The sequence below is a fragment of the Procambarus clarkii genome, chromosome 9 (assembly GCF_040958095.1).
Source record: "Procambarus clarkii isolate CNS0578487 chromosome 9, FALCON_Pclarkii_2.0, whole genome shotgun sequence".
Lineage (NCBI taxonomy): Eukaryota > Metazoa > Arthropoda > Malacostraca > Decapoda > Cambaridae > Procambarus > Procambarus clarkii.
Window position 1 is genome coordinate 12,260,526 of NC_091158.1, and position 27,513 is coordinate 12,288,038.

A 27,513-nucleotide genomic window follows, 5' to 3' on the forward strand; every position below is an offset into this window, starting at 1 on the left:
GGTGTTCTTTCTCTTGATGGAGGAAGTCATTCCATAGGTGTGGAGGTTTGTAAGTTGTTTAACAGTAGTCTGAGTATTCTGGGGGTGAAGGGTGGGGGATCATGGGAGGGGGGGACAGGTGGGGGCAGATGGGGGTGAAAATGATATGATTGGTCATGGTACGAGGTGGTGTGGGCGTCAAATAACATCATATTATTTTTTTAAAATGCTATTTTTAGACTAGTTTATATAAAAACGCATTTTTTTTCCAAGAAGGATCTTGGAACAGAGGTCTCCTCTCATTAGCAGACATTTAGAATATACTATATGCAAAAAATGTATATTTGAGTAGGTTTTTGGATGATAATAATGGAAGAAGACACATTAGAGCATACACACTCACACACACACACACATAGGGAGCCGGTGGCCGAGCAGACAGCACGCTGGACCCGGGTTTGATCCCGGGCGCCGGCGAGAAACAATGGGCAGAGTTTCTTTCACCCTATGCCCCTGTTACCTAGCAGTAAATAGGTACCTGGGAGTTAGTCAGCTGTCACGGGCTGCTTCTTGGTGTGTGTGTGTGTGTGTGTGTGGTGTAGAAAAAAATAGTAGTAATAGTAGTTAGAATCAGTTGATTGACAGTTGAGAGGCGGGCCAAAAGAGCAGAGCTCAACCCTCGCAAGCACAACTAGGTGAATACAACTAGGTGAATACACACACACACACACACACACACACGGGGGCCTCGTAGCCTGGTGGATAGCGCGCAGGATTCGTAATTCTGTGGCGCGGGTTCGATTCCCGCACGAGGCAGAAACAAATGGGCAAAGTTTCTTTCACCCTGAATGCCCCTGTTACCTAGCAGTAAATAGGTACCTGGGAGTTAGTCAGCTGTCACGGGCTGCTTCCTGGGGTGTGTGTGTGTGTGTGTGTGGTGTGGGAAAAAAAAAGAAAAAAAAAAGAAAAAAAAAAAAAGTAGTTAGTAAACAGTTGATTGACAGTTGAGAGGCGGGCCGAAAGAGCAAAGCTCAACCCCCGTAAAAACACAACTAGTAAACACACACACACCTCAGATGAGTCAGAAATGTTAGGAAGTTTTCTTTTAGCGTGAGAGTAGTGGAAAAATGGAATGCACTTAAGGAACAGGTTGTGGAAGCAAATACTATTCATAATTTTAATACCAGGTATGATAGGGAAATAGGACCGGAGTCATTGCTGTAAACAACCGATGGCTCGAAAGGCGGGATCCAAGAGTCAATGTTCGATCCTGCAGACAGAAATAGGTCAGAACAAATAGGTGAATACACACACACACACACACACACACACGTGTAAAGTGATGGAAATAGGAACGTGTGATAGGATATCAAAATAACAATACACAAGGCAGGGAAACTACCTCCCTGTAACGCCTAGAGAAAGAGAACTGGGAGTGGATATAACCAAACCTAACTCCGGAGGCTCATATAAACAGGATAACACTCTAAGACTGGCAAAAAAGCAGAACATCATTTACGAACCTAACCCACGAAGCATTTAGATCGCTGCACACCACCTACGTCAGAAAGTTTTAGAATATACCACCCCATAAAAAAAAATGTTCGGAAATTTTCAAGAGGTTTGTCCTAGAATTGTGAAGGATAGGGTATGAAGATGGACTGAAATAACTAGACTTGACGTCACTAGGAAAAAGAGATATGATAGAGATGTATACGATATTTAAATCTTATGGGATTGGCAAAGTGGAAAAGGTGGGAATATTTATAAGTACAAACAGAACAAGAGGGCATAGGATGAAGTTTAAGAAACAGATGAACCAATAAGATGTTAGAAAGTTTTCATTTAGCATAAAGAGTAGTGGGGAAGTGGAATGAACTAAAGGGGTAGATTGTGGAAGAGAACGCTACTCATTATCTTAAAAGTAGATGTGAAAGAGAAACAGGTCAATAACCACTACGTTAAACAACAGGCGGCTAGAAAAGTAGGAGCCGAGAGCTAAATCCTGCAGGCACAAAAGGCTGAGAGCACAGACACACGAGAGAGAGAGAGAGAGAGAGAGAGAGAGAGAGAGAGAGAGAGAGAGAGAGAGAGAGAGAGAGAGAGAGAGAGAGAGAGAGAGAGAGAGAGAGAAATAGCTCTTACCTTGCAATATACATGAAAGTATTCCAATCCATTACACCCTCTATGCCAGTTTTAAGGAAATCTATACACAATATCATAAACAAAACATACTTCTTTAAGTATGGCTAAACACCAGTATAACAGCATAATTAAATAAAGCCCAGTAAAAAAAATAAATAACAGTATATAAATATTTAAACACCAAACACTTGATAAATGTACAAGAAAGAGGAGCCATAAAAACGTTAATTGTACAATACCAGTTTGGCTTCTGGTAAATCTTGGGGAAAGTATTAATTTGGCAGACATCAAAGAGCATCGTGGACGCCTGGTGGCTACTGTCAACAGTCATTAGGGTGAGGAGACATGGACAGTCACGCGGCTTTCTCAGTTAATTTTCTGATTATTTTCTTCCCCCGATGTGATAATTATTCGTAATTTATTTCCTTACTGTTGAACATTTCATCTTTTATGTCTTCCATGTCTGTCTGTTGCTAACTTTTATTGTCTGACGTCAGTCTGTCGCTGTCTGTGTCGTTTTCTGTCTGTCTGCTTGACTGTCTGTCTCTATTTGTCTGTTCAAATAAGCTTTTCTGTTTTGTCCGGCATTCCTGCTTCTTTCTCTCTCTCTCTCTCTCTCTCTCTCTCTCTCTCTCTCTCTCTCTCTCTCTCTCTCTCTCTCTCTCTCTCTCTCTCTCTCTCTCTCTCTCTCTCTCTCTCTCTCTCTCTCTCTCTCTCTCTCTCTCTCTCTCTCTCTCTCTCTCTCTCTCCCTACCTCCTCCCCTTCCCCTTCCCTCATTACTACAGGTGTTGATGACAGGAAGAAAGAAAGGGACACAGGCAGGTGGTGTTTACCTCCCCCTCTTAAAACATACCTTATGCTCTGCCGAATATTATCGAACGTTATAATTTGGTATTAAGTCTGGCGAACAGAAACAGAGGCGCCAATTGCTTCGTTCGGCTGCCACGAGACTCGCTAAATGCGCACTAGTAACTCAAGACAGCACCGAGCGCACGAAAATATTTAGATAATCTTGACAACACTAAGGCTCTCTGTTCTCCATTCAAGGAGGTTAAACGCATTCTCGGAAAAAGTTATGTATATCTTGTCAATGATGCGTCGTAGGGCGACGTACTAGAGGCTCAGGGGGGGCTCTCAAGATGACTAAACTGCAGGTACAAGAGATAAGATTCATATTTGTCAAGGAATAAGAACCATATTTACAGTTTCCGATTTATCTTTTCAATCGCGGGTGATGGTCTCATTCTGACGCATATTCCTGGAACCATTCCAGATGAGAGACACCTACCTTAATCTTATTTAGGATGAGACACCTTCCTTAATCATATTTCGGAATGAGATCCTCCTTCCTAAGCCTTTACGATGAGCCGTTCTGGATGAGGATGGCTTCCTTAGCTCCTTCCTTATACCATCCAGCTTCTTTCCTAATTATATTCATGTAGCCATTCGAGATTAACAGATAAATAATAACTGGTCTGTGTCTCTAACGACGGTGTCATTAATACTAAAAATGTCCACGAAAATATTATTCAAATAAATATATCTATCACCAAATATTTATACCCCATTTATAAAATAAAAATGTCAAAGCATTGTTGTCAAAATAAATATTTAGAAGTATATTTTCAATGTAATTAAAGGTAATCTTTTAATTACAATGGTAGGGGACGTCTTAAGGGGCGACCAAGCAAGGGTGAGGTATTCGTTGTCACCTCACCACCTCGCTCGTTGTCAGATATGTTACCACGTGCCCTACACAGGTAGATACCTGGGCCACGGCTGCACTAGTTAACTAAAATCAAACGATTCATAACCTTGAAATTGAAGCCAGTTGACGGTAGTTAAAGGAAGCCTCACTGACACTGAAGCCAGTTGGAGGTAGTTAAAGGAAGCCTCACTGGCATTGAAGCCATTTGACGGTAGTTAAAGGAAGCCTCACTGACACTGAAGCCAGCTGAAGGTAGTTAAAGGGAGCCTCACTGACACTGAAGCCAGCTGAAGGTAGTTAAAGGAAGCCTCACTGGCACTGAAGCCATTTGAAGGTAGTTAAAGGAAGCCTCACTGACACTGAAGCCAGTTGAAGGTAGTTAAAGGAAGCCTCACTGACACTGAAGCCATTTGAAGGTAGTTAAAGGAAGCCTCACTGACACTGAAGCCATTTGAAGGTAGTTAAAGGAAGCCTCACTGACACTGAAGCCAGTTGAAGGTAGTTAAAGGAAGCCTCACTGACACTGAAGCCATTTGAAGGTAGTTAAAGGAAGCCTCACTGACGCTGAAGCCAGTTGAAGGTAGTTAAAGGAAGCCTCACTGACAAGGAAGCCAGATGAAGGTGCCTTATCCCAGATGGTCACCAGACATTAACACAGTCCAGAACGTATAAAGGATCAACCGTGCTACGACCAGTCTTTAGTTAGGCTCCAAGTGGTGGGTATTATGGTTGGAGGTTTGGACACACGCGGAAACAAACAGAACGTTGCGAACAGTAGACATGAAACTACGGAGATGACAACCTACCTGTTGTTGGTTCCGGGGATCAATGTGCCCGCGGCTCGGTCTCTGGGCAGTTAAGGTGCTAGGTATGCTAATAAGACATCAAGGACACCAGGACACTAACCAACACGACAGAAGACAAAGGATTAGGGCCCAGGAGTAAGAACCAGTGTGTACACATATGACTGAAGAGACATTTAATATCACTATGCATAACAAACCTTCTTTCATACATCTCCAACTGACCTTATAGACATATTAACTTGCCACTCAACTTGCCACTCAACTTGCCACTCAACTTGCCACTCAACTTTATAAACACACATTGGAATTCTATACTGCGACGCAGAGTGCACACTCCTGGCACTGAACACACATTGCCATAACACCCAGAAAATGGTGAATAGTTTTTCTAGTGAACGTTTTATCTACCAAACACAACTAATTTGAGATTAAATCCCTCTGCCAACACCCGCATGTAGACATCTCTAGGCATGATATTGTTGACACACTTGTAAAAACAGCCTGCACCATTAATTAATGTAGTTGCTATAGCCAGGACATAGATAATACTACAGATGGTCGGAAATGTATCATATTGCATTGCAGATTAACTGCCATATAGATAGGTTTTACATGTAATAAGGTAAAGGTTAGGTTAGGTGCCTAACCTATTTTAATATATTTTATGGAAACATTAGCTGCATTATTTAACATGCATAATATGTATCATTTCCAGCGCCACATGTATATAACATTATGTTAGTGTGTGGGGCTCGTGTCGACCGGGGCGTTACGTTACCAGGATCTAATAGACTATGACCTGTACAAGCATAGTCCTGACGACCTGGAGAATCACCATAGTCTGTGAAAGGAGAGGATAGCAATAGGTGTGTTTGTGTGTGTGTTTGTGTGTGTGTGTGTGTGTGTGTGTGTGTGTGTGTGTGTGTGAGAGAGAGAGAGAGAGAGAGAGAGAGAGAGAGAGAGAGAGAGAGAGAGAGAGAGAGAGAGAGAGAGAGAGAGAGAGAGAGAGAGAGAGAGAGAGAGAGAGAGAAAGAAAGAGAGAGAGAGAGAAAGAAAGAGAGAGAGAGAGAGAAAGAAAGAGAGAGAGAGAGAGAGAGAGAGAGAGAGAGAGAGAGAGAGAGAGAGAGAGAGAGAGAGAGAGAGAGAGAGAGAGAGAGAGAGAGAGAGAGAGAAAGAAAGAGAGAGAGAGAGAAAGAAAGAGAGAGAGAGAGAGAAGAAAGAGAGAGAGAGAGAGAGAGAGAGAGAGAGAGAGAGAGAGAGAGAGAGAGAGAGAGAGAGAGAGAGAGAGAGAGAGAGAGAGAGAGAGAGAGGTAGGTTGTGCGTGTGCGTGTGTGTCGTGGCAGCTATCCGGGGCGGGCGGGCCCAGGATAGCCAGTACACTAGTGAGCTTAGCGTCGGGTGGACGTTGCGCGTCCCGCCTCTCTCCCTTACTGGCTCGCTGCTCACACCCCGACACTTGCGTCGTCGTCAGCGGCTGCTGTCATCCTGTCCCCCTCTTCCTCCGGTCTGCTCACCACCCACCACCGAACCAAGACTAACAAATCCTACCAATTTCCTTATCTATCTTTTCATCTCGTTGTTCCACCTTTCGAAAAGTTCGCAAATTTACCTAACGTAACCTCGATGGAAAGACAACTGGTAAGGAAGAAGAAAACTGTTTAGAAAGCCTTGTGTGGTATACTTATCAGGCGCCACTACTCAGTCTTCACCAGCCACTCACTGCTGACACAATGACAGTCATGAGATTAGGATCTTAAGGCGCCGTTATCAGTTCCGGTCACCCTTACAGTCTCGTGCGTGTCTTCTAGCGAGGGAGGTGCTTCCTGAGGGGCGGCGTGTCCATGTGGTGAGGGAGAGTGTGAGGGACTATTGTGAGAGACCCGCAGTGAGGAAGTGTGTAGGTCGCTACTGACGAGGGAGAGTGCGACGTGCGTCTAGCGAGGAGCTCTCATTATGATGAAAGGTGAGGTGCTGCGGTAGTGAGGAGCAATGAGGAGCTCCGGTAGCGTGAGGAAGGTGAGGAGTTCCGATAGTATGGGACACTGAGGAGACCCGGTAGTGAGAGACATTAGGGGACCCCATTAGTGAGGAGCTCTAACAGTGAGAGACAGTGAGGAGACGGACCCGGCAGTGAGAGAGACATACTGACCCACCTTCTCTTCCCTTCATTACTCACACTGGTGCTAACAACGCAACGTAACGAGCTTTAACTACGTTACTCTTAAGAAAAGTGCCGCTTCCTAGTGTGAAAAGCTGTTTAGCATTACTCCTACTCATGTCTCTTGGAGACAACCGTGACCCTTGTGCCGTTTGGCGACTACGGAATGCGTCTATCGTCACAAAATTACAGTTGGTTTTAACGGCTCAATCCTTGCACTGAGAGCGAGTGAGCTGTAATAGGTTTCCACAGCGTCAATTGATAATACACAGATTTACCAGCCAATTAGCAGTGAAGGAACAAACGTCGACGGTCTCAGACTTGATGGGCATCACAACGCTGTCAAGTATTCATCACTGAAACGACACAAACAAATCCTCCAAGAACAGTCGACGCCGAATATACTGCCTCATCTACAGCAAGTCTGAGAAGACCCTTACAAGAGACTTGCTTTCACTAGTCTCTTAAAGACGTTAGCTTCCGTCAGGGAGTCTCTCTTGAAGCTGTTAGCTTTCATAAATCTGCTGAAGCCATCAACATTCAGCAGGCGTGACCTGAAGGCACTAACAAACAGGTCTCTGGTAAAGGCCGTCGTCACGGGTCAATAAGCCTCCATCTCGTCTCCTAGTCGGTGTGCTGGTGGCCCGCTAGCATGGATCTCCTGGTGCAGCTGATCATCAGCGCAGGTAGGTAGACTGCTTCCCACTTGGCAGGTGCTTCAACGCTTCAACACTGGTCGCTGCACTAGCGTTACCACTCTCTGGAGTCCTTGTCCTGTGTTCCTGTGTGTTGCACTCGGGGTGACTGGAGGACCAGCTCACCCTCTATGGTTGCGTTGTGATAAGAGGGAAGGGAAGTGGATGGAGTCGTCAATGTGATGAGAGAGAATACTGTGTCGTTCTGGCTTCACAACTTGGGGATGCTACACTACCCGTGGTCTGGTTTGGCTTCACAACTCATCCTAAACTTACTCCTTCATCAGTCGGATTATGACAATATTGTTGTCCTGTGTTCTCATACTCTCGGCGTCTTGATATCTTCTTCTTGCAACTTCTCTCAACTTTTAGCAACTTCTTTTCATCATTTGTTTTTTTAAGGTTTGTGATCAGCAACTTTCACAGCTCCTATTCTCAGAGATCTCTTCCTGGGCTTATTGTCTCTTCTCCCTGTGCTCTTCAACTTTAACTTCTCTTCTCAAACGGCCATCTCTGAGTTCCTATCTTTCCTTGATAAGGTATGTTTAACATCTTATCCGATCCTTCGATTACAATTATAGTCTCCTTCCGCGGTCTTTCCTCTGGTACCTTAGACCTTCATCTCTCGCTATACCTGTCATAAGGTACCTGTACCTGCTACCCAGCTCCCGGTACTTGCTAGCCAGCTCCCGGTACCTGCTACCCAGCTCCCGGTACCTGCTACCCAGCTCCCGGTACCTGCTACCCAGCTCCCGGTACCTGCTACCCAGCTCCCGGTACCTGCTACCCAGCTCCCGGTACCTGCTTTATCACACCTGATAGCCAGCTACAACAAGTATTCTGATTCTTCACAAAACACATACATTTTTAGCTTATAATAAAGTTCATCAGAGTATTATAAATTATGATAATAATAAAATACAGACGATGAGTCGCAATAAAGAGGCTGAAGATATGATGACCAGACCACACACCAGTATGATGAGGAGACGGCGACGTTTCGGGCCGTCCTGGACCATTATCAAGTGTCAGGATGGACTGAAACCAGGTCCAGGACAAGTCCAGGTCCAGAAACCATGTCCAGGACAAGTCCAGGTCCAGGACAAGTCCAGGTCCAGGACAAGTCCAGGTCCAGAAACCAGGTCCAGGACAAGTCCAGGTCCAGAAACCAGGTCCAGGTCAGTCCAGGATGGACTGAAACATCGACGTTTCTTCCTCTTCTGATATGTGGTTTTCGCATCAATAATAATATCTATAATAATAATAATAATAATAAGTTATTATTATTATTATTCCAGGTATCATTACTAATATATAAGTATTGATATACAAGTGTTAATTATTAATAAATCATAATTATTATTAATTGTACGACTGGTATTGTTATCAGTATCAATAATATTAACGTACATTGATATCACAAATATTATTGGCGGTAATATTTTTAGCCAACTTGCTAAACTTAAACTGTGGGAAAACATCTGAGAGGGAGAGAGATGACGAGGGGCGCGTCGCCTGATGGTCTGTGTGTGTGTGTGTGTGTGTGTGTGTGTGTGTGTGTGTGTGTGTGTGTGTGTGTGTGTGTGTGTGTGTGTGTGTGTGTGTGTGTGTGTGTGCGTGTGTGTGTGTTCCAGCCTTCCATTATGTATTGTATCTTATTGCTCCTTGCTCCTCTTCCCATCTTCATGACGATCTACTTAGTGTGGGTTATCGTGTGTGTGTTGAGAGAGAGAGAGAGAGAGAGAGAGAGAGAGAGAGAGAGAGAGAGAGAGAGAGAGAGAGAGAGAGAGAGAGAGAGAGAGAGAGAGAGAGAGAGAGAGAGAGAGAGAGAGAGAGAGAGAGAGAGAGAGAGAGAGAAAGTGTTCCACACAAGTTAATTTGTCCTGAACACACATAACACATATTTGCTGATTGACACAAATGTATGTGTCACACACGCGAGCACACACATACTAGCACAGATTTAGTAAAGGAAAATTCCTGCTTTACAAACTTGCTCTAGTTCTACAATAAGATGACATATATTAAATAAGAGAGAAAACTGTGGGCAGACTGCACATTCCTCGACTTTTAGAAAGCACTCGAGACTGTCTCGCACCAGAGAATCCTACTCAAACTAAAGAAGCAGGCTGGTGTATCGAGAGGAGTCCTATGGTGGGTCAGGGAAAATTTCTCTGGAAGGAATTAAAGAGTTACAGTGCGAGGGGAGATATCAGAGTGGAGAGAGGTTACGAGTGGAGGACCTCAAGGGTCCGTTCTGGTGCCCGTCCTATTTTATAATATGTCAACAACCTGACAGAGGAAATTGGCTCCTTCATATCAAAGTTTGCAGGTGATGCAAAACTAGCGAAAAGGGTCAGGATAGAGACAGATTGTCATGCGTTGCAAAAGGATTAGGACACTCTAGATTCTCTAGAAGAAGTCTGAAAATTTTTTGCTAGAATTTAACTCAGGCAAATGCAAACTTATGAGGGGTTGGAACAGGAGTGCGAAGACCAGTATAGGACGAAAGGAAGCCAACATCTTTAATCAGAAAAAAGAGAAAGACCTGGGAGTAGATATAAAAATAAATCTGATGCCAGGAATCCACATTAGAAGAATAACAACAGCTGCATATAGCATACTGCCCAACTTCCGCGTCTCATTCAGAAACTTGAACGAGTCCTGGCCCGATACACACCAAAGGTGAGACCCACTCTCTAATATGCATCCCCAGCCTGGAACCCTCACACTGACATAGACGTGTCAAACGTTTCTCAGGTCCTAGATCCCACTCTCAAAGTCTCGTCTGCTGACTCCCAGAACATCTACTCAAAATTCCTGTACTCATAACTCATGTCCTTGTCGTGAGATAAGACAATCTATATAAATAAAAATGGAAATGTTCGTTTGTGCATTACCGCTAATCTCCGAAAGTTCTTCACCGATTGCTTTGAAATTTTTACACAACGTTCCATTCGAATCCGAGCGGGTTTTTATATACATACTATATAGATGTCACGTCTGTGACGGAAAAAAAACATGCTTTTTTTGAAAAACTGTGTTTTTCATGTGAGGAAAATCTTCGAAACCTCATCACCGATTGCTTTGAAATTTTGACACAACGTTGCATTCGAATAGGCGCGTGTTTTTATATACCTACTATATATACATGCCTCACCTGTGACGGGAAAGAACATGTTTTTTTGAAAAACAGCTCCATCTGTTGGACATAAGAGCGCCACACCCTGTATTCTCCTAAAGTTCTTCACCGATTTCTTTGAAATTTTGACACAACGTTCCATATGAGTACGCACATGTTTTTATATACCTACTATATAGATGCCACACCTGTGACAGATAAAAACAAGTTTGTTTTAAAACTGCACCATCCGTTGCACGTAATAGCAACACACGCTATACTAAATATGTTACGATTCCATTTCAATGTTTCCGATTGCATTGCCAAATAGAATTTTCATAGATTTCAATTTATTTTAATTTTGATTTAATTATTTTGTGTGACATTGCGTTGGAATTGAGCTGTGTTGTTTACCATACCGTTCATTTCGTGAGTATAGTTTATTTTTTTATTTTTTCATTTTTTTCATTTCGTTTTTAACTGTTTTTCTTATATTTCAGTGATGATCAGTGATGAGCATCAGATCATTTGATGTTCCCAATTTTCTTATGTTAGGGGACAGGGGAGAGGGTAATGGTGGGAAGAATGAGGGGATGGGGGAGTTGGGGATGGTGGGGAGGACAAGGGGACAGGGAATGGGGAATGGTGGGGAGGACAAAGGGACGGGGGAGTGGGAGATGGAGGCAAGGACGAGGGGACGGGGGAGTGGGAGATGGAGGCAAGGACGAGGGGACGGGGGAGTGGGGAATGATTAGGAGGAGGAGCGGACGCTGGAGTAGGGGATGGTGGGAAGGACAAGGGGACGGGGGAAGGTTGCTGCGGCTCAACATCGCACATGCGTTGTTGAGCCACAGCAACGCGTGGCCGGGTACAGCTAGTTCTTAATATAATTAAACTGAAGGCCAGGCAATGAGCAAAAGTTGATCTTAACAACACGTGGAGCCGTAATTGACAGCAATTTTCACACGATTGCAACGCTAATTCACGTTAGAGGGAGTGTGAATAAAAATTATCCTTCCACACTGTCAATTTATCTATCTTTAACTTTAGTGTCTTTATCTATTTATCTTTATTTATCTATAGTGTCTTCCCCACTGGTCTATATATATCCACCTATCAGGCCGACATGCACTTTGATAACATTAAATACTTGCATTACTTCGCCTCTTAGTCTTCGCCTCGCGGAATTCATTAAATCCAGTGTGGATTCAGCTGGATTTACTCCCTATAGCTTGTATCAACGGTAATGAATATGCTCCAATTTAACCCGATTCTTCCAAACATATGGGGACTAATATATTATGCAAAGTTCTAAAACAGAACAGAACAGATTTATATAAGTGAAGGTGATATTCGGGGCGAACTTAGACATAACCTAACCAATAACTGATAAATAATTTGTCCGTTTTTCATTGCTTTATTGTTTTCGTTAGCTTTATGGTAGTTATCAAATAACTGGGATTTACGTTACGAATTATCATCATTTTGCATTTATCAACATTGAAAATTCTTTAGTTGGTAACTTTTATATTGTACAGCACAACCTATAATTAGCATAATAATTATAATAATATATTTTATTTATATGATGTGCATATATTAGAGCCATGATAGAGAGGGGTCAAAGTGTATTATATAATGAAAATAATACGTAGAGTGATGTGCATTTATGACTATCATGGGAAGAGAATTAGCACTAAGACTGACCCTTGCAGTGCCATTTGTATGGTCCTGGGTCTCTCTCTGCTCCTTTTTCTCTCTCTTATTTTCTCCTCTCCTTCTCCACCCTTCATTACAATCTTCCCCCCCCCCTTTCCTCTCTCAACTCTAACCCTCTCTTCCTTTATATTCACGACATCTCTGACGCCCCCACTCTCACCCCTCTTCACCTTTCTCCTCTTCTCCCCTCTCTCCATTCCTCTTCCACCATCTCATACCCTCTCCCAATCTGCCCCTATTCCTCAAGATCCGCTCTCCTCTCTACTCACCCCTCTCCACGTCTTCCCTCTATCCCAACATCTTCCTTCTACATTTCTCTTCCACTTTCCACCTACCCCATCTCCCTCTTTCCTTCCCTTCCTCCCCCTATTCCTTCTATCCCTTCCCATCTCTTATAACATATATATCTATATAGATATAGATATATGTGTTATTGAACCTGTCCTTTATGGTTTTCTGGGTCTGCCTGAAGGAGGCCACTCTACCTCCCTCAGCTGTACTGAGGTAGATAGGTATCAGTCAATGTAGACGCACACGTGTAGTCCCACGATCAACCTGTTTACCTTAAAGATTATCTTGTGACTGTTGTCAGGTCTGCATATTTCAGGTTCTCTTTCTGCTGGACACTTTGCTATAGCCAAACTGCTCTTAATGACGTTACTGACTGCTTCATATCAAATGAGGTCGTAGCTTCGGTATTGGTCTGCTGACGCATATCTTCTTGAGGTTATCTTGAGATGATTACGGGGCTTAGCGTCCCCGCGGCCCGGTCTTCGACCAGGCATCGTTTTTGTTACATACCCCCAGGAAGCAGCCCGTAGTAGCTGTCTAACTCCCAGGTACATATTTACAGCTAGGTAACAGGAGCATCAGTGGTGAAAGAAACATTTTACCCATTTGTCTCCTCCTCCACCAGGGATCGAACCCGGAACCTCAGGACTACGAATTCGAAGCGCTGTCCACGTAGCTGTCAGGCGCCCTTAGTCACAGATATAGTGTCCGCGTAGTCACAGTTACTGACACACACTGTGATACAGACTGTTACAGACTAGTATCAGAGATACAGACTGTGCCCGTATAGTCACAGACACGTTGGTGTTCGGTGGAGATAGTGGCAGCAAGGCGCAGGGCAACACCAATACTTAGTGCTCATAGGTCCAGCTGGGTGCCCAAGGCGGAATTAGGGACAGTCAGACAGTCCCAGAATGTGAGGCTTGCATAGCTAGGAGGCGGGCACTATCCTTCACAGAAGCTGCCTCCAGCATGGCTGAGGCAGTGTCCTCCACTATGGGCTACTCCAGTTGGTCTATTACCAGTCACGTTGGTCGGGGGTGAAGAGCCTGCAAGGGTCTCCCACTGACTGGCTCCATCAGCGAATTTAGGATCATGAATCCCACTCGAGTCTCTTAAGTACTTTGGTAGGATATCTTTCACTAATTCACTTCCCGTATGACTCCATAAATATCCCAATATGACACAATTTATCTTCCTCACTGTGTAAATACCATAATATCACGTCTCATTATCATTTCAGTGTTGCGTAGCATCACATGCATATGGAAAGTGTCAAGAAAGTTCCGGTAGGAAACAAGACTGACGCAATATGGAACTTTCCACTTCCCCGTCACTAATGTCTGTGACCCCACCCTTGGCCAGTGATTGGTCCGAGATTGGAAGAGAGCAGTTTTAATTGGCGGACGGAATATAATGGCGAGACGTTTAAGGCCACTGAGAGTGTAGTCTTTCGCACGTTAGTTGTACCAATTTGTGGTGTGGTGGTGGTGTGATTTAGGCCGTCTGTAGGGTGGTGGTGTGGTAGTGTGGTAGTGTGGTGTGGTTGGGGGATGACGTGGAGGTGCTGTGGAGTTGTGGTAGTGTGTAGGTGCATGTGGAGGAGTGGCATGGATGTGTGAGTGAGTGATGGTGTTGTGGTGTAGGTGTGGGATGTTGTGGTGTAGGGCTGTGGTGTCATGTGGCGGGGTGTTGTAGTGGTGGGTGTGAAGATGTGCTGGGGGTGGTATAGCACATCAGGGAGGTAAAGGGTGCCAGCTTGCACCTTTGAGAAGACTGAGCTGGTCACCGATGTGTCTTGAGTCTCCAGCAGCAGAACAAGTGATAAATCTTGGCCCTTTCTTAAAGTTGCAACGCTTCTTCCCTTCCTTCTTCCCTTCCTCGTGCCTCCTTCCCTCCCATTCCTTCTCCCTTAAGAGCAAGTTAGGTAATTGGGAACAATTATCTGTCTTGAAGATAGCAACTTAGGTGACACAAACAAGTGCTATCGTTGTCAACAGGCAGGATTCTCTCTATCGCGTTACCTCCTGAACGCAGTGATGCACAGACACGCACGAGGGACATACGCATTGACCCACGAAACGCATACGCACTGACGCACACCCAGAGATGACACCATAAATACTAGTCTCGGGTCGATCCACGCCGAGGGGGAAAACTATTATTTCAAGTTAAGTTTAAACAACTTACCGAAGCTTACCCCCTGGCTCCAGCTGTGAGTTTCCTGAACATACCCCTGGGCTCTACCCGTCAGTTTCCAGGTTATACCCCCTGGGCCCCACGGAGTATACTCCTGTCCTCCCACCGGCTTGTAATGAGAACCTAATTGTGTCACAAAGAGGCCAAATGAAAGATGTTATACTTTCGTGATTCTCTCCATCTATGGCATTGAATTCGAACCCATGACTCGCTCTACCAGTGAGCAGGTTCACTGGTAGACACTTCACATCTCTTTACAATGAGCGGGACACACACGTGCCGTTCCTGAAGGCAGTGTCCAGAAAGAAAAAACATTCATCATACACATTCCACCTCTCAGCAGCGAATACATAAAAGAATATGAATATTCATCTAAATTCAAGGATTCACGGGGGAGGAAGCCAAAGGACTGGCGTGAAGTAGCGTTGAGGTCTTTGCTCACACCTCTCTTCCTTATTTTCCATTTTCTTCAGTTGCGTATTTTTCTGTCTCCTCTGTTGCTTATTTTTCTGTCTCCTCTGTTGCTTATTCTCCCGTCTCTTCTTGTGCTAATTGCTCCGTCTCTTGCTCTATATTCTCGCGTCTCCTTATCATTGTTCTCTCCTCTGTTCCTCTCTCCTCAACCTGTGCTTCCTCCACCTCATCGTCTTCCGTCCTTGCTGCTTAAGAAACCTAACAAATATTGACCCCGTGTACCATAACCTTGACCTCCTTGGTGTATGGTTAGTGTCTGCGTTATCTCACTCCTTCTGACTTCCTTATTTAATGTAAAATGTTTTGCATTTTACATTAAATATCTCAGAGAAATAACCTGTGAGGTAGCGCACCTGTGAGGTTGCGCACCTGTGAGGTTGCGCACCTGTGAGGTTGCGCACCTGTGAGGTAGCGCACCTGTGAGGTAGCGCACCTGTAAGGTAGCGCACCTGTGAGGTAGCGCACCTGTGAGGTAGCGCACCTGTAAGGTAGCGCACCTGTGAGGTAGCGCACCTGTAAGGTAGCGCACCTGTGAGGTAGCGCACCTGTAAGGTAGCGCACTTGTGAGGTAGCGCACCTGTAAGGTAGCGCACCTGTAAGGTAGCGCACCTGTAAGGTAGCGCACCTGTGAGGTAGCGCACCTGTGAGGTAGCGCACTTGTGAGGTAGCGCACCTGTAAGGTAGCGCACCTGTGAGGTAGCGCACCTGTAAGGTAGCGCACCTGTAAGGTAGCGCACCTGTAAGGTAGTGCACCTGTGAGGTTGCGCACCTGTAAGGTAGCGCACCTGTAAGGTTGCGCACCTGTAAGGTAGCGCACCTGTGAGGTTGCGCACCTGTAAGGTAACGCACCTGTAAGGTAGCACATCTGTAAGGTAGCACATCTGTAAAGTAGCACATCTCTAAGGTAGCACATCTGTAAGGTAACACACCTGTAAGGTAACACACCTGTAAGGTAGCGCAAATGTAAGGTAACACACCTGTAATAAAGCACATCTGTAAGATAACACCTGTAAGATAACACCTGTAAGGTAGCACACCTGTAGGTAACACACCTGTAAGGTAACACACATGTAAGGTAGCGCACCTGTAAGGTAACACCTGTAAGGTAGCACACCTGTAAGGTAACACACCTGTAAGGTAACACACCTGTAAGGTAACACACCTGTAAGGTAGCGCACCTGTAAGGTAGCGCACCTGTAAGGTAGCGCACCTGTGAGGTAGCGCACCTGTGAGGTAGCGCACCTGTGAGGTAGCGCACCTGTGAGGTAGCGCACCTGTGAGGTAGCGCACCTGTGAGGTAGCGCACCTGTGAGGTAGCGCACCTGTAAGGTAGCGCACCTGTAAGGTAGCGCACCTGTGAGGTAGCGCACCTGTGAGGTAGCGCACCTGTAAGGTAGCGCATCTGTGAGGTAGCGCACCTGTGAGGTAGCGCACCTGTGAGGTAGCGCACCTGTGAGGTAGCGCACCTGTAAGGTAGCGCACTTGTGAGGTAGCGCACCTGTGAGGTAGCGCACCTGTAAGGTAGCGCACCTGTGAGGTAGCGCACCTGTAAGGTAGCGCACCTGTAAGGTAGCGCACCTGTGAGGTTGCGCACCTGTAAGGTAGCGCACCTGTAAGGTTGCGCACCTGTAAGGTAGCGCACCTGTGAGGTTGCGCACCTGTAAGGTAACGCACCTGTAAGGTAACACACCTGTAAGGTAGCACATCTGTAAGGTAGCACATCTGTAAGGTAGCACATCTGTAAGGTAGCACATCTGTAAGGTAACACACCTGTAAGGTAACACACCTGTAAGGTAGCGCAAATGTAAGGTAACACAGCTGTAAGGTAGCGCACCTGTAAGGTAACACACCTGTAAGGTAGCGCACCTGTAAGATAACACACCTGTAAGGTAACACACCTGTAAGGTAACACACCTGTAAGGTAACACACCTGTAAGGTAGCACACCTGTAAGGTAGCACACCTGTAAGGTAGCACACCTGTAAGGTAACACACCTGTAAGGTAACACACCTATAAGGTAACACCTGAAATAGGTTTGAAGAGAAACTTGAAGAGACAGGAGCCATTACAATAGGCGACAGGAGACTGAAAGGCGGGCTGCAGAGCTGAAGCTTGTCCCATAAGTACTCCAAACAGGTAAGCACTTAATGCACTTGGAATTGTTTTCATACATATGGAGTATATACACTGTTAAGTATATACATGAAGTATGAAGGGATGGTAACTAAAAAGAAGAATGCGGCAAGCCATTACGACTATATAGCACTGGGAAGGGGTCAGGATAAGGATTTGGGATGGGAAGGAGGGAAAGAATGGTGCCCAACCACTTGGGCGGTCGGGGATTGAACGCAGATCTGCATGAAGCGAGACCATCCAGCCCAAGTAGTCGGGCGCATGAGGTAGGCGGTGGTAGTAAAGTGCATATACGAAGTAGAAGAACAAGCATGTGAGTATATGAACTAGGATAACTAGGAAGTGTATACATGAATAAGATAAATTGTTAGGAAATACTAATGTCCTATAAATTTAAACTACACGTGTGTATACATCCATACAGTTTATCACATCAACATTCACTAAAATACACTTAAACGCATATTTACACACATGTACATCCTTGCACTTCACACACACACACACACACACAGGTATGTTGATTGACGGTTGAGAGGCGGGACCAAAGAGCCAGAGCTCAACCCCCGCAAACACAACTAGGTAAGTACAACTAGGTGAGTACACACACACACACACACACACACACACACACTCTACCTACAGCCTGGTAGGAGGTCTGGTAGCTGAGCGGACAGTACGCAGGACTCGTAATACTGTGGTCCGGGTTCGATTCCCAGACCAGGTAGAAACAAATGGGCAAAGTTTCTTTCACCCTGATGCTCTTGTTACCTAGCAGTAAATAGGTACCTGGGAGTTAGACAGCTGTTACGGAGCTGCTTCCTGGGTGTGTGTGGAAAAAAAGACAAAAAATAAAAAAATAGTAGTCAGTTACAGTTGAGTGATTGACAGTTGAGAGGCGGGCCGAAAGAGCAGAGCTCAACCCCCGCAAGAACAACTAAGTGAACTAGGTTAATACACACACACGATAAACCACCAACAAAATCCTCAGGGAAATTGACAGAGTGGACAAAGACAAACTCTTTAGCACGGGTGGAACACGAACAAGGGGACACAGGTGAAAACTTAGTACCCAAATGAGCCACAGAGACGTTAGAAAGATTTTTTTCAATGTCAGAGTAGTTAGTAAATGGAATACATTAAGCAGTGATGTGGTGGAGGCAGATTTCATTCAGTTTCAAATGTAGGTTTGATAGAGCCCAGTAGGCTCAGGAATCTGTACACAGTTGTTTTACGGAAGAGAGAAGGGACCAAAGAGCCAAAGCTGAACCCCCGCAAGCACAACTAGGTGAGTACACACAATCACAAGGCGAAGCTGGAATTGGTTACGAGGAAAGGCTGAGGGAACTGCACCTCACGTCGCTAGAAGACAGAAGAGCTCGGGGAGACATGATCACCACATACAAAATTCTCAGGGGCATTTGACAGGATAGACAAGGATGGCTTATTTAACACGGGCTTTACACGTACAAGGAGACACAGGTGGAAACTGAGTACCCAAATGAGCCACAGAGACATTAGAAAAAGTAATTTTTCAGTATCAGAGTAGTTAGTGGAATGCACTAGGAAATGATGTGGTGGAGGCTGACTTCATACTCAGTTTCAAATGTAGATATGACAGAGCTCAAGAAATTCAGGAAGCTGTACATCTGTAGATTGACTGTTGAGAGGGGGACCAAAGAGCCAAAGCTCAACCCCCCAAGCACAACTAGGTGAGTACACACACACACACACACACACACACACACACACACACATACACATACACACACACACACACACACACACACACACACACACAGAGCAGTGGAAACAGGAAGTCAGATACCGAATGGGAAATGAAGTACTTCATGAAACGGACAGAGAGAAAGATCTAGGAGTTGATATCACACCAAACCTGTCTCCTGAAGCCCACATAAAAAGAATTACATCTGCGGCATACGCGAGGCTGGCTAATATCAGAACAGCCTTCAGGAACCTGTGTAAGGAATCATTCAGAACCTTGTACACAGCATATGTAAGACCAATCTTGGAGTATGCGGCCCCAGCATGGAGCCTGTACCTTGTCAAGCACAAGACAAAGCTGGAAAAAGTTCAGAGGTATGCTACTAGGCTTGTCCCAGAACTTAGAGGCATGAATTACGAGGAAAGGCTGCGTGAAATGCACCTCACGACACTGGAAGACATAAGAGTAAGAGGAGTCATGATCACTACGTACAAAATTCTCAGAGGAATTAGCAGGGTAGTTAAGGATAAACTTTTAACACAGGTGGTACGCAAACAAGGCGACACAGGTGGAGACTGAATACCCAAATGAGCCATAGAGACATTAGAACGAACTTTTTCAGTATCAGAGTAGTTAATAAGTGGAATGCACTAGGAAGTGATGTGGTGGAGGCTGACTCCATACACAATTTCAAATGTAGATATGACAGAGCCCTGTAGGCTCAGGAATCTGTACATCAGTTGATTGACGGTTGAGAGGCAGGACCAAAGAGCCAGAGCTCAACCCCGTAAGCACAGCTAGATGAGTACAACTAGGTGAGTACAGCACACTGGAAACCCAGCAAGCACCCTTAGGGAAGTACATGTAGGTGAGTACCGCCAGTGCCCAAGTGGACTGTATATAGCAAAAATAATTACATGAATATTTCCGCTGTTTCTCAGGACCGCCGGTCGACTCCTCCGGCTGTAGCAGCAGAATTTACCCACGGCAAAAGTCTCCATTTTTGTTGTTTTTAGTAGAAATGTGATTTCTTTCTGCTTGGCAATAACTTTTTAATTAAAAAAAATAATTAATTAATAGTGGTATTTTCAATAATTGTTGATTTGTTTCTTCATTATAACTTTCCCTTACCGTTCCTTTCCTTTCACAGTAGTGGGACGGGAACACCAATAATTTTAGACTATACAACCCAATGAAAATACTGATTCTATCCCAGCATACACCGAAGCTCCCCCCACCAAAAAAAAAAATCGCATAATAAAATGTATAATTGAAGCCATAGTATACAGGGGTACCTAAACCATTGTATAAATTTATAACGAAGTTTATGATCAAATGTCGGAAATATGCAATGAACTTTATGATATTAGAATTGCTTATTGAAATTTTTCAATATCGCAGTCGGGCGAGGCACATAATATTGGCTGCTGGAGTAATTTGTACTTGGAAATAACTAACCCAACTCACACGTGTATGAAATTGATGACGTGAGGGTCTATTTCGGACCCTTCTTTCATACCTGTGGGATGTCTTTCATACCTGTGGGATGTCTTTCATACCTGTGGGATGTCTTTCATACCTGTGGGATGTCTTTCATTCCTGTGGGATGTCTTTCATACCTGTGGGATGTCTTTCATACCTGTGGGAAGTCTTTTATACCTGTGGGATGTCTTTCATACCTGTGGGATGTCTTTCATACCTGTGGGAAGTCTTTTATACCTGTGGGATGTCTTTCATACCTGTGGGATGTCTTTCATACCTGTGGGATGTCTTTCATACCTGTGGGATGTCTTTCATACCTGTGGGATGTCTTTCATACCTGTGGGATGTCTTTCATACCTGTGGGATGTCTTTCATACCTGTGGGAAGTCTTTCATACCTGTGGGATGTCTTTCATACCTGTGGAATGTCTTTTATACCTGTGGGATGTCTTTCATACCTGTGGGATGTCTTTTATACCTGTGGGATGTCTTTTATACCTGTGGGATGTCTTTCATACCTGTGGGATGTCTTTCATTCCTGTGGGATGTCTTTCATACCTGTGGGATGTCTTTCATACCTGTGGGAAGTCTTTTATACCTGTGGGATGTCTTTCATACCTGTGGGATGTCTTTCATACCTGTGGGAAGTCTTTTATACCTGTGGGATGTCTTTCATACCTGTGGGATGTCTTTCATACCTGTGGGATGTCTTTCATACCTGTGGGATGTCTTTCATACCTGTGGGATGTCTTTCATACCTGTGGGATGTCTTTCATACCTGTGGGATGTCTTTCATACCTGTGGGATGTCTTTTATACCTGTGGGATGTCTTTCATACCTGTGGGATGTCTTTTATACCTGTGGGATGTCTTTTATACCTGTGGGATGTCTTTTATACCTGTGGGATGTCTTTTATATCTGTGGGATGTCTTTCATACCTGTGGGATGTGTTCTATACTCCGCTTTGTCCATTGAATTGTTAGAAATTAATCTTTCAATTGGTCGAGGAATCATCTTGTGGTATAAGTATCCGTGACTCAGTTACATCTAAATATATATACTTCCTAAACTAAACAATATTAATAATAATAATGTTTTTTTATGCGCCTACAAATTTGTGTGATATTTGTTGACTAATATAACTTTGAAACGCGACGCAGAATAAGCTTGGAGAGTGTTAATTAATGACATTATTTTTTGGGAATGTTTTCACGTATATATATATGTCAACAATAAATGTTAGATCAACAAAACACAAGCTGTCAAAAAGTAATTTATATAATTATAATAATAATAATAATAATAATAATAATAATAATAATAATAATAATAATGTTTTTGTTTCGAAAACTATCATAGAAACTCTTGATTTGGTGAGGTAATTATGAGTAGAATGAGCCAGATTGGTATGACTAGATAGTCCTATTTAGATATGAGGACATTGATGTGGGATATGAGAACGGACGGAAGGAACTGTATCCAACTACTTCGACCATCGGGAATCGAACGCCGACTGGCAAAAAAAAGCGAGGCAGTCGCCCTACCAACGAATCGAAAAACGTTTCCATAAATGGTTTAAGAGACAAATTAATTAACGCTAAGTTTATTAAACTCCAAGGTAGTTAATGAGGGTTACTAAGTGTATGTAAATGCAGATATTTAAAAAAATATATGTATTCATTTCTGCAGGGCGAGAGTGGAAGCTAAACAATTTCACTCTGATCTTTAATGAGTAAGATAAAGCTTATCTGGGATGACACAATACTCAGTCAGGGTTCTGTTCCAGTGTTTATCTCAAGTCACGCTATTGTTAATTTCTAGCGTATCACACCACGAGTATTAATTATTAACAATATACCTTATCTTTAGGAGTGGGTAAACTCAATGTAACAGTTGGTAGAAATCAAACCGTTAAATACTAAGAGGAGTTAATGAACTTACACAAAACTTACTGAGAAATCGTTCAGTATTTAACAGCTCTTTGGGACATCTCAGTTTCATCTACCAAACAAAAGCAAGGCAGCGACAGTTCACAAAGATGAAATGTTCCAAGACAGGTACACAACAAGGTGTCACAGACGGACACCAGAGACAGAAATGTCAGAAACAACCTCTTCAGTGTTAAAGAGTTCTCAATGCGAATATTGAGTTTGACAAAGTGTTTTCATCTATCTATATACACAATTTTAAATGTATGTACGATAGGAAAACTACGGGAGATGAGTCACTGCGTTAAAGCAAGAACGTTCAAAAGATGGGGCTAGAGGTGGAGTTCCAGGTTCCAAGCTCCTAGGTGAGTAAGGTTAGGTGAGTACAGTCTCAGTCTTATACCTCACTCACCTCTGTCTCTAGTACTTACCTACCCATCCACCTCTTTCTTGCTCTTTCTTCACACTGTGATATCTAGATATTTGTAGTTCTTACCACTTTAGTAACTTATTTCTCTCTATATATATCTCTCATTCTTATCTGAAATATTATCAAACCCTTTTCTCCTGTTTTCATTCACTCCTGTTACCTTTTCCTCACTTTCAGTTCCTTCAGTTCCTTCCTTCCTTCCTTCCTTCTATATATTCATACTTGTTTAGCATTTTCTTCCCATAATTACCTCTCCCATACCTGTTCCACCTATCCCTCCCTCACATATCCCTATCCACTGTACCCGCTACCTCTTCCCCCTATACCTATCCTCTTCCTCGCCTCTAATCCCTCTCCCTCTCTTCCATTCAACAACCCGGAGGGGTGATTGGTTAAGTGGGGAGAGGAGAAGAATAGATGACAGGATTCTTGTATAAGGAATAGAACCAGGGCTTAAATCTGCTTGTATGGTAAGTGGGCACACCTTTATTATTATTTTTTATGTTGTTATTTATTTAAAAAAAATTGTTTTGATTTTTTCTTATTTATTTATATGTATGTATGTGGAGGTGGAGAAAGTTCAGGAAATTGTATGTATTTCTGGGAGCTGTTTATCACTGAGGCAGGAGTGTGGTGTATTTGTGTGGAGGATGGGCAGGGTATACTGAGTGCTTGTATGATATATTTACGTATTAATGATGGTATGCCTCCATCATTATTTTATATGATAGAGGCTATCATTGGTGAGGTGCTCCTGCCGGTAAGTTCTGAAACCTCCACCTTAGTGCCTTGTTCTGTGTACCTTGTGTCTTCTTTAGCTTTGTCTTGCCTGCTTGAGAGAGCGCAAGAGGTGAGTAGATCAGTGGACCTATTAGGGCATTGCCTAAGTGTATCTTCATACGTGTCTTTATATAGCTGGTCAAGTGTATTCTTTGGCGTGAGTTTAAGTGAGGTTGTGTGAGTGTGTTCTTCAACTGTAATCAAGTTTAGTCCAAGAATGTAGGATGTAGGTGGAACACGTGTAGGCGATCATGAATAGTGTTTCCCCTTCTTTTTCCCCTCCAATTCCTCTTATCTTCCCCATCACCTGCCCTCTTCATCAGTACACCTCGTCACACCCCTTCCATCCCCACTCCCCCCCACCACCCCCGACCTGTCCAGAGAGCCTAGAGAGTGATCAGAGAGTGTTACATCAAGCGCATTACACTCCCTAGGACCCCGCATGCATTATAGGCTCAGACACAGATATACCCAAGTGGTATATACATATATATACTATATGTGTGTAAATCACGAAAATAAACACGTGATTAAATATGTGACAGTGTCAGACCACGGAGGAAAATTGAAACAGGAATTTCCTTATGTACTTTCGTATATTAATACATCTTCAGAAGGAGTCAATAATATACGAAAGTACTTAAGGAAATTCCTGTTTCAATTTTCCTCCGTTTTCTGACACTGTCATATATACTATATATATATATATATATATATATATATATATATATATATATATATATATATATATATATATATATATATATATATATATATATATATATATATATATATACGCTCTCTGCATTTGTACACAAGGTTGCCTGGTGTTATAGCACGACTCCCTCCCGCGTGTCGATACGTCCGGCAGATTTAGGAATATTACAAAAGTTCCTCACGAGAAGTTGAAGAAGAAAATATCACATACAAGTGTGGTAATGACGCAAGCAGTAATAGGCTGGTGGGTCACCCCCGTCGAGCGAGGCTCCTCTGGCTGTGTGTAAATGTCTCTCACCAGGTGTCAATGTTCCCATTTTCTTGCTATTTATTGATGTTTTTGTATATAATTTATTATTATTATTACCAAGAGAGTAATCACACTAATGTGATGGATCAATGAGAAAATCCGTTGGAGCTGTGAAGGGGATTCGAACCCATGCGGTGGGTATATTATTATTATTATTATTATCACAATGATGACATTCCTGGTTTAATGACTTCCATGTGTACCTTATTCAATTTAATCCTGAAATAATAGCATCATAAATAATAAGTATTCCTTAGAATTTAAAGACAAAATACAATATTTATGAAAAGAACAGATATTAAAAATACAATTTAGGATATTTGACATAAAATGAACGGCTATTACCGCAAAACAATACGTGTTTTGTAATGTTGTAGTGAATTTGTGTATCACTTAAATTTAGCCCAGATATGGTGAGCCAACGCCATGCGTGGCGCTGCTCTTGATATATAATATATTAGTGAGCGTATGTGGCGTATGTACGCTTACATAACATGGCCACGAAGCTTCAGACCATGGCAAAGTTTCTGACTGTGGGACACTGCTGGCTCGCGGTCCGGTAGCAGATTTGTCTCATACACATTGTGTCATACACAGCCGAGACAATGTGGTTGTATATATATGTGTGTGTTTGTGGATGTGTGTGTGTGTGTGTTTTGTACGACTGACAGTGAGGATATAGGCATGTGTTATGTTGACTAGACCACACACTAGAAGGTGAAGGGACGACGACGTTTCGGTCCGTCCTGGATCATTCTCAAGTCGATTGTGAGAATCGACTTGAGAATGGTCCAGGACGGACCGAAACGTCGTCGTCCCTTCAGCTTCTAGTGCGTGGTCTGGTCAACATACTTCAGCCACGTTATTGTGACTCATCGCCTGCAGAGGCATGTGATATGTTAAAATGGTGCATATTAAAGATCGTGTATAACAATACAGGTTCACGGGAGACACCAGAGGCCCCGAAAAAGTGTTGGCCAATTCACCACCCAAGAAAACGCCAACTCTTACCTTAAATATATATTCTATTCCCAGAAGACCCAATTAAGAACCTCTCCAACAAATCAACAACACTTTTGACTGAATGTAAATATAAACAAGCTTCACATGGGCCCAAAAAAGGCCTTTTTTTCCCTGCTGCTTTTTTTCTATTTTTCTACTTAAATCAACTACTTGTTTTTTCCCCAAGAGAAGAATACCGAAGCCCCATTTTGAGTCACTTCAGACGAGGCGAACTGATGGCATTAGACTTGATTACATTTCAGGATTGGCAACAGGTGTGTAATTTCGGTGTGAAAGAGATCAGAGCATCGGGGCCCCTCTCGGTCCCTTTATATTCACCCTGGTGCGCCTGGAGGCTCCGGTGCTCCTCTCAAAATTACTCTCAATTTTTTAGTTTAAACGCAAGACGTGTATATAGTTCTTTTGTAATTTTACTGAAATGTGATGAGATGGATAAATGTTGAATAGTATATAATGACTGTAGCTGATATCATTATATTCATCATCATTATCATTATTGTCATCACCATCATCAGTAATTAACACTGATAAACCACAATCATAAGATTAAGTTATTTAGCATGTTTAAGCTTAATATCAGCGAGTCCTCTGTTCTAAGCTGGTGGCAGGAGTCACAAATTGTGAGCTTTAGAATGAGTGCAGGAATGAGCACCCAAGTGAGCACAGAATGATCACAAGAGGTGACGCTGGTTAACACGAGAGTGAATGAGTGAATGTGTATTAACTAAGTAGAACTCACCTAATTGTGCTGCGCAGAGGTAGGGGGGTGGGGGTGTGGGGGATTTTTTTTGCTTGGTCGACTGGTGTAATGGTTTCAGAAACCTTCTGGGGTCTGTTAAGTCATTCCTCCATCTCATCACTGTTTAGGTCATTCCAAACAATTTTTTTCAAATAACTTTGTAGCTATTTGTACTTAAGTTTAATCCTTCGTGTACCACTAATGTCGAATAGCGTGTTCTTGTCTACCCTCGTCTACTCTCAGATTAGCAGAGGGGAATACCTCTGGTCAATATGGTGAGCTTCATATCCCAGAATTGGTCTGACATACGTGATGTACATTTATATTTTGTTTAGGTTTCTGAAGGGTTTCCCCTACCAATTGGTACCCTGAGCCCTGACTACTGTTTTAATTTATCACTCATTTTCATCCCTTTGCTAGAAATGAAAGCTAGTACACCCTTGCTAATCCTCTTCAGATTATCCAGTAGTCTCTGATGTTCTTTCTATTTGTCCTCTTCGTAATATTTCGAGCAATCAACAAACATTGACTAGAATATCTAAATCCTTGGATATCATTTTCTGAAACATTTCGTCTTTAGGATAACTCACTATCACACTGTAGCAGGTAGTTCACTTTCCGCTGTGGTATCTTCCCGTTCACCTCAGCCTTTTTCTCCAACGTGTACTCACCTAGTTGTACTCACCTAGTTGTGCTTGTGGGGGTTGAGCTTTAGCTCCTTGGTCCCGCCTCTCAACCGTCAATCAACAGGTGTACAGGTTCCTGAGCCTATTGGGCTCTATCATATCTACACTTGAAACTGTGTATGGAGTCAGCCTCCACCACATCACTCCCTAATGCATTCCATTTGTCATCCACTCTGACACTAATAAAATTCTTTCTAATATCTCTGTGGCTCCGTGTGTGTGTGTGTGTGTGTGTGTGTGTGTGTGTGTGTGTGTGTGTGTGTG

At 43.4% G+C, this 27,513-nt stretch overlaps 1 protein-coding gene across 1 annotated transcript in view; it reads left to right on the plus strand.

Moving 5' to 3' along the window:
• Window positions 1-6,027: 6,027 nt before the first annotated feature.
• Window positions 6,028-27,513, plus strand: part of LOC138362693 (zwei Ig domain protein zig-8-like) — a 190,263-nt gene continuing 168,777 nt past the window's right edge. The window contains exon 1 of the mRNA XM_069321149.1: window positions 6,028-7,483. Coding sequence (XP_069177250.1) covers window positions 7,450-7,483 — 34 coding nt within the window. The 5' untranslated portion in view covers window positions 6,028-7,449. The remainder of the gene's footprint in view (window positions 7,484-27,513) is intronic.